At 38.2% G+C, this 8,316-nt stretch overlaps 1 protein-coding gene across 1 annotated transcript; it reads right to left on the bottom strand.

Annotated features, from left to right (window-relative positions):
• Positions 1 to 5,517: 5,517 nt before the first annotated feature.
• Positions 5,518 to 7,835, bottom strand: TRAM1L1 (translocation associated membrane protein 1 like 1). Its single transcript, XM_004426549.3, has one exon. It carries the CDS (start codon positions 7,752 to 7,754, stop codon positions 6,642 to 6,644), a length of 1,113 nt encoding a protein of 370 aa, XP_004426606.1. The 5' UTR covers positions 7,755 to 7,835; the 3' UTR covers positions 5,518 to 6,641.
• Positions 7,836 to 8,316: the final 481 nt, after the last annotated feature.

Below are 8,316 nucleotides of genomic sequence, written 5' to 3'. Positions count from 1 at the left end.
GTCGCAGGTTACCTAAGAAACCTGCCCAAAGGCTCACTAACGCCTTCCCTTGCTGACTTTTTTCTTGTCATCTTTCAGACCCCTTTCTCCCTCCCTCCACCCAGTCCCATGTTTTTATCAGACATGCTGGGTAAATTTGAACCTCAGCTATTCATAAAGTTTGTGTCACTTTACTTGAGTATTCTGATGTGTATGTATGCCACAGAGTGCAACTTATAAGTTATTTTCAAATGGGAGAAATCACATTCAAAATATTGCCTTTTTGTGAACACAAAGTAATACTAAAAATTCAGCCTCCAAAATGTGGTGAAATGTTAATGAATCTCAGAATTCCTTTGGATGTTTTATTATGAATTAGCATTATTGACATAGATAATTAAATTGATTAAAACCATCAGCAGGCTTTTTTCTTCTTGGTGTGGATTTTCAATAAAGCATACTTTCCTTTTCCCTTTTTTTTTTAAAATTGTCATTAGCTCTCTTTAGTCCTAATCATGATAATTAGAATGGAAAGATAAAAACTTCAATTAAAAGAAGAGTTCAGATCTGTTTTCTCATAATCTAATGAACACCTGGTGCTTTTGAAATCCATTACATCATTTGAATTTGTTGGAAAGTGGAATGAAGAGAAAAAAATTAGGACCGAGAGGCAAAATAAAGCAAAAAAAGATATCTGTGCACTATATCTAGACAGAGATACTTTCACGTATCTTTCCATTATCTGCTGATGACATAAATGCATGCAATATTTGCTGAAATTAGCTTGCTGGCATTTTCGTCATTATGTAGTTTTTTTTTTTCCCTACAAGTTATAGATTTGGTTACAGTTCTCACTCTGCTATATACAGGTTGGATATAACATTTTAAAATTTGCTATAGGTATTTTAAAGCTATAAAGGGCTAAGCCCCCCAAAGTTCTATCTTATAAATGTACATTTTAATATAGATTTTAATTACTAGTATAAATGGATATAAAAATTGAAGAGAGTAGATTTCACCCAGTTTCAGCAAGCCTCTATTGTAGATTTCAATTCCAACTTGGAATGTGGTGACAGTATATAAAAATTCCAGCAGTAATTCTGTGGTTAAAGGCATTGTATAGGGTCTGACTTTGTAGTTGCTTGGGTTAAGCTAGTTTCTGATAAGAGTTTAAAGATATCTGTGGTTGGTTCCTAGAATTTTTCTGAATAAATGGCCTGGCTACACAAACAACAAGATAAGATGGTTGAACCTATGGAATCCTAGAATTGTGTTTTTAAAAAAATAAAACTTTAAAATCTCATAGTATGACATATATTTGCTGCTTTGAATAATGGTTAGGTGCTGTATTATTAGAAAGAATTTAAGAGGACTCCTACGCATCTAGCATACTCCTAGGATTTGAGAAATGTGGAATATATGCTAACAGAAATGATGAGTTTTGCTTACTTGAATACATTATATTTGCACACATTTTTGCAACCTTTGTGATAGCAACTTAGTCTTCTTTTGGGACAATCACCCTCTGTTGGGTTGACAAGTTCTTTAATTGACTGACAGAGATAGGCATCCATTCAGCCCCTACAGAATGACATGAATTGTTTGTCAATAGGTTAGCCCCAGAGAGAGGCCAACCGCAAATGCTTAGTTCGGTGTTTTCCCCGTCTGAATAGATTTTATTTGTATTTTCTAAGAGAAAAAATTGCTTAAGTTAGAACAGCACATAGTGGAAAAAGGGACAAGGTCAACTAATATCATCCTTTCAAATATTTTATACTATTAGCTCTGCTCAGATTTTAGTGATAGTAATTATAAATCTAATTAAACCAACTATAATGCAATAATATCCAATAAAGGCAATATATATACATCCCTGTCAGTATCTGCTGCATGCAGATGTTCCAAAGGTTGTCTGAAAATATGCAAACTGGAGATTTATTTAATTTAAAAATGCTCTTTTCAAGTCAGGAATCCATGTGCTACCCGCATTTCTTCAGGGGACTCGTGTAATTTGGCCTTGCTCTTGCAGTGGTCATCCCTCTCCCCACTGTCATCACCTCTCTGTTTCGGTATACAAATATACAAATATTCTGTAATATCTCCCATCCTAAAAACAACAATTACAATAACAACAAAACCAGCTCTATTGACTCCACATCCCTCTATGTTTATTGCACACGGGGATGCAGTCCTCTTTTCCCTTCCTCTGCTCCACTTCAAGAGACATTTGTTGAGAAAGTATTTGTAATATCATCTCCTCACCTCCCATTCTCTCCTCAGTCCACTCCAATAGGGCTTTTATCCTCATAACTCCACAGAAGCTGATCTAATGTCCCCAGTGACCTACATGTTGCCAAGTCCGGGCTTTTTTTAATTTCTAATCTTAAGGAACTTGAACTCTCAATAGTATTGAATGTAATTGATATTTTCATCCTCTTAATACACTTTTCTTTTGGGTTATGCAACACTGTTCACCTCTGCTTCTGCCTACCTCACCAGCTGCCACGCAGGTGTGGGTTCTAGGACGCGGTAGACCTTTGGCCTTTAGTCCTTCTCCTCCCACAGCAGCCATCAGGGAGTCTCCTTTGCTGGCTCTATTCCACTGCTTGATTTCCATCTGTTGGGATGCTCCAAGGCCAAGCAGTAGACCTTCTCTTCCCTATTTATATCCTCTCCTTAGATGACCTCGTTCAGTGCCTTGATAAAAATACTGTCTTTACGCTAATGACTCTCAAACTTGTGTCTTGGGCTTTGACCACTCCTCTGAGCTCCAAGAGCATGGTAGGATGTGCAAAAGGCATGTCAGATATTACTGACCAATACAAAATCTTGATTTCCATTCCTACAAAAAACCTTTCCCTCCCTTAGTCTTTTGCATCTTTTCAAACAGCACTGTTCTCCTGTTCTTCACTATTACAGAAGTGCTGTCGAGGATGTGGAGCAACTGTCATGTCTTCCACTCATGTGCACATTCAAAATGGCATTCTGATTCATATATTGAGGATTCAGCTACTAGCTTCATATTTAGAAGACATTAACTTAATTCTTAACTTAGTAAAAGGACTTAAATTTCAACGAGTTTGGCAAATCGCAAATGCCATTCAGATGACACACGACACGCAGCCATTTCTAAATAAGTCTAATGTTTGGAGTCAGGGTTTTCAGTTAAGTGGGTTAAGAACAAATTATTAAAGTTTACATACATTAGTTTTTGTAAGATATGTGTGGGCCAATAAATAATGTATACTCCACCCCCAAATCATTAAGTTGTCAGTCAACACATTTTTATTGCATGCTTCCACTGTACTAAACATCGTGCTAGATGCTAAGTTTATCGTAGTGATTTAAAGATTCGTGACCCCAGACTCAAACTAGAATAGGATGCAGGCAATAATCAAGCAATACATAAATAATTAATACTTAAAACCGGAAAAGGGTGGACAAAGGAGAGGAAGTCAATACTAAAATGATAGTAAAAGAAAGCTCTACTAAGTTTTGTTTGCTTATTTGTTTCAATAAAACAAAAGGTTATTTCAACTGAGCTCAACAAATTCTGAATAACTACTACCTGTGAGACACTATTACTTAATTAATGAGAAGGCAATGATGAAAAATATATATTACCTAATACAAGGAACTTGTCTAGTACTCATAACTGCTAAAATGGTTGTTGATGCTCTTTGATTTTCCAAAATAAATGCTTAGTTAATTTAGTCTGAAACTTAATTTTGAATATAAGAACTGAATTTTTTTCTTAATGTCATTTACCTAGACCAATGGTTTCAAATGTTTCAAGTATTAGGACCTATATTCAGAATCAATATATTCTAGGGTTTTCATATGATATCATTTGTATTTTCTGTCATATACATAAAAAAGTTCAGTTACTATGAATTTAATAACTCTTCAAAATAAGTGTGCATTTACTCAGAATTCTATAAATTTTAAGTATAGTCATATACGTATTTGTAACGTATATTATTTATTTAGTTAACAATAATTCATACATTTGGGGAAAGGATACCTTATAAAATATCAGCTAGATACAGAGGTGGAACTATTGCTACACTTGAAATTCTATTGCCTCCTACCAGACATGCAGGAAAACTCAATGCCATATGTTTGTATAGTACTTAACAATGCATAGAGGAGAGAAGGGTGAACAAGTTTAGCACAGAGGGCTTTTAGGCAATAAAATTATTTTCTATGATACTATAATAGTGGGTACATGTCATCACAGGTTTGTCAAAACCCATAGAATGTACAACAGCAAGAGTGAACTCTACTGTAAACTACGGAGTTTGGGTGATTATGAAAATTCTGTTTCCATGTGGTCCATTTTGACAGAAACCAAGTTGTCATGCAGAGATTTATTATAGCATGAGTTTTTGAAGATGTAATTTTAAAAAGGGAGAGACTTAGCAATTTGTACTGTGCTGAATTTCATTTGTAGCATCACTTGCATAATTTATTTGGCATACATTTATTTTCTGGCAACATGTATTGAACTCTTATGAATAGTTGAGATGTACCCAGCATCCTTCTCCCTTTTTTTCCTCAATAACCTTGCTACCTCTGTGAACTCATATTTTACAAGAAAAGGGCTTTGCCTTTTTGCACAGGTGAAGCATATAACCTAACTTAACCAATCGACCCAGTACATCCTTCCATCAAATGAGTTCACTAATGGTGTTCTGGGAATTCTAGAAATCAGGTTTCCTCTCTTCCTCTCCCACGTATGTGGTGTGCAGACATAAAGCTTAGAACAGCTGTAGTCATTTGCTGCCAAGCAGAAAGTCAGTCTGAGGGGGACAGAGCCAAGAAATCCCAGGGAAATCGATCTGGGCCCTAATCACGTTTCATGGAAAGCCCAGTTTAATTCTTGGCATTGTCAGTCACGTGAGCAAATTATTTTCTTGCAATTATTTGCCAGTTTGAGTCAGGCCTGCACTTATTTGCAAATGAAGTATATAATGGATAAGAACTTTGTTACCAGGAGTGGGGTTGCAAATAACAGGCTAGAATTCTTAAAAGTGAGGGAAGTGAGAAAGACCACTCTGGCATATGAAAAGATGAAAATCTTTGCACAATGGTTGGTTAAAGTGGAGTTTTTACACTTTAGATCTTGGAGCATGCAGTAGCAAAACTACAGTATTAGGCAACTGAGAAAAAGCAATAGTAGGATAAATTCTATAGCCAAAAAAGAAACAATCTTGCTTTATTATATACCTCTCAAAGTAGACAGAATAGAAGAGAAAGCTTTGCCAGGAGTGGCTCCTCTGTCTTTGGTTTGCAATACAAGTACACTAAGTTTAATTTTCAGAGACCCCCATGATTGGAAAAGTTGAATTACCTACAACAAACCAAACAGAAGGCTATCAAAAGCAGAGTGACAAGAGATATAGTGGGAGAAAATAGAGAGGATAGGAAATATATTCTAGCACATTTTTAAAGAATTTTCTCCTGAAAAATATATAAACACTCAACTTATGGATATGAAATCAAAATGAAGGTTAAGAGAAGGAGATAAACAAATACCCACTACAGCTCATTGTTTCTATTGGCTTCCGTAAAGATACAATTTATATATATATACACACACATATATATATATGTCCAAAATATGAATATGCCTCATACAGATAAATGTTTCCCAATTAAAGATGGAAGCAAAGCTATAATTATATTATTTTTCAAAAGCCTTTCATTAGACTATTTATCCACTTGATTTTCAAATTATTTAAGGTTAGTGCCTTAAATGTTTTACAGATGTAATTAGCTGACGTTCTTTTTATAGATATAAGTCAAGTAAGTATTATTTCTCAAATGATTCACAGGTTAAACAATATTTTTCTAATATGCTGTGGATACTGAACTTATAACGTCTCATTAAGAATAATTTTTAATACACATATTTTAAAAAACTGTCAGATTTCCTTTTTACAGTAAATATTTAATTTTCTGATTTCCAGTTTACAAGTGTTTAAAATGAACAAGAATGATTTTACCTCTTCAGCAATACTTTTATATTAATTCAAGATATTTTGATTTAATATATGGCAATAAGTCTCCACATATGTTAGCCATTAGTATTTTGTTTTTTTAATGGGGATGTAACAGTAACAAACACTACATCATTACTTTGGTTGTTTTACAAATCTTTTCTCCAGTTGTAAATTCTGAAAAAAATTCTAAGAAGTAGAGAATGCTAAAAACTTAATGAAGATAACTTCTACCTTTATAATATTTCTATTTTATCCTGAAAGGGAACATTAAAACTATGACATTGCTATAACAGACCATCTTGCCAATGTTATAAAAGATTGGCGGGAGCAAGAAATTGTATCTCTGATACGTGGAATTTTGTAGTTATCTCTATAAATCATTAGGAAAATGTTGAAAGATAAAAAACAAGCAAACAAAAATGTTCTGGTGATCCCTAAACCATTCTGACGATGAGTAGCTTAGTCTAAATCAAATTTTTTTCCCACTCATAATAATCACTCTCCTCTCAAACATCTTAAAAAAATATATTACACTGTACGATAGCAAAAATTAAAGAGAGCACAAACTATTTTCAAGAACAGAAAAATCTCTAGCACAGAAAGATATAGTAAAGAGCTGACTTCTTTGGGGACAGTAGTCAACTAACTTATAATTCATTATGAAGTTTTCTCTTTCTTCTTATGGGGAGAGTCTACTTTATTTGAAGTTGCCACCCCATTTTCTGTTCCTTTTCTAGAAGACCTGCCTTTAGTCCGTTTCTTCTTCACACTTGGGGCCTGAAGAACAGCATCTTCTTCCTTCCACCTCTGAAGCTGGACGTTAACTAAATTCCACGTTATGTATGCCTGGATCGTGCAGCTGGACGACAGAACAGCAATTTTAGCTGCCAACACGTTCACGTTTCCACTAATGGCATCCGGATTCCGATTCTGCCCTCCAGCCAGGTGAAAGCCAACAGAGAGCACGGAAACAGTTAAAGTCACAAGTCGACCCAGAATAAACACAACTGCCCACAGAGACATCTCTTTCTGGTACTTCTCATCACTAAAATAAAACAGGTCGCAAATGTGGGAAAGGAATTCCACAAAGTAATGCAACATCAGGAGAACAAGCCCCAGATGGTTCAGGTACAGGAGATAGGCTCCAGCAATGTGGAAGAGGTGAAGACCGATGTAGACAAGCTGGCGAGGGAGATCCTGTTTTTTGGTTCTCTGGAAGTAGAGTTCAGGAAAGGCATGAAACCAGTAAGCCAGCTGTGAGATGTAGAAAAACTTCATCTGAAATGTCATCACGTTATGGGAATGAGCCCCCCATACGAGCGTGGGGTCTGACAGGCAGTTTTCAGAGATTAGAATGAACGTGCCCCAAACACATGAGACAAGGTAGAATGCACTGAACTGGCCAGATTCATTAAATCTGCTTTGTTTCGCTTTGGGGAACTGCATTCGCCTGTTAATTTTATCCAACACATACTCCTGCAGGGTGGCGTGAATGATGACGGCCACCAGCATGTAGAAGAAGACCGTGGCCAGGTCTTTGATGCCGTAATGATAGAGGAACTTTAACTCCTTGGCTGGATCTTCCCCCGCGGGGAAGGGAACGCTGTGCTGCAGCGTGATAAACACGATCGATGCTTCTGCGGTTCCCTCGAACATGAGCCCCAGCACGAAGAACATCCCCACGCAGGCGACGAGGTCCGCGTGATTCTGCAGGATGAATTCGTGGCTCAGGACCGGGGGGTTCTTGGTGCTCTTCTTACGAAACGCCATGGTGGCGCCCCCAGATACTCACCGCCGAGCGGCAGCCGCCTCCCCCCGCCTGCTCCTCACAGCGCCGCCGCCGCCGCCGCCGCCGCCGCCGCCGCCGCGGGGGCCCGGCCGCCCATCCCCGCGCCGGACCCGGCCGCCCGCCGCCCGCCGCCCGCCGCCCGCAGAGGGTGAGGCCGAGGGGCCGAGCCGCACCGAGCATGCGCGCCGGGGCCCGGCGGAGGCAGGGAAGGAAATCGAGCGCCGCGCCCCTACCCGGCGCCAGGCCCGGGGGCGCGAGCGGTGATCTTCACGTTGATCGTCGCCCCTTGGAATCCACGGCCGGGGTCACGATGGCCCCGAGCTAGTTGTCCATGGCGTCTTCATTAGCAATCGTGACAAGGCAGGATGGAACTCCGCTTGTTCTTCATCAGAATGCTAGTGAGAAAAGCATCATCACCATCATCACAGTGATAGAGGAAAATTCGCAATGGTGCTTAGTATTTACCAGGTGCTGTGCTAAGCACTTTACTTTTATAAATGTTACCTTTCTAGGAAACCCAGTGAAGTAAATACTGTTACGGTC

Source organism: Ceratotherium simum, chromosome 12 (assembly GCF_057802395.1).
Source record: "Ceratotherium simum simum isolate JZ-2026a chromosome 12, ASM5780239v1, whole genome shotgun sequence".
Taxonomy (NCBI): Eukaryota; Metazoa; Chordata; class Mammalia; order Perissodactyla; family Rhinocerotidae; genus Ceratotherium; species Ceratotherium simum.
The sequence above is the reverse complement of the archived record's forward strand: the minus strand, read 5'-3'. Positions and strand labels throughout refer to the sequence as shown.

What these genes read in the sequence shown, in the direction of transcription:
- TRAM1L1 (XM_004426549.3), bottom strand. Translation starts at nt 7,754, where the DNA reads ATGGCGTTTCGTAAGAAGAGCACCAAGAACCCCCCGGTCCTGAGCCAC.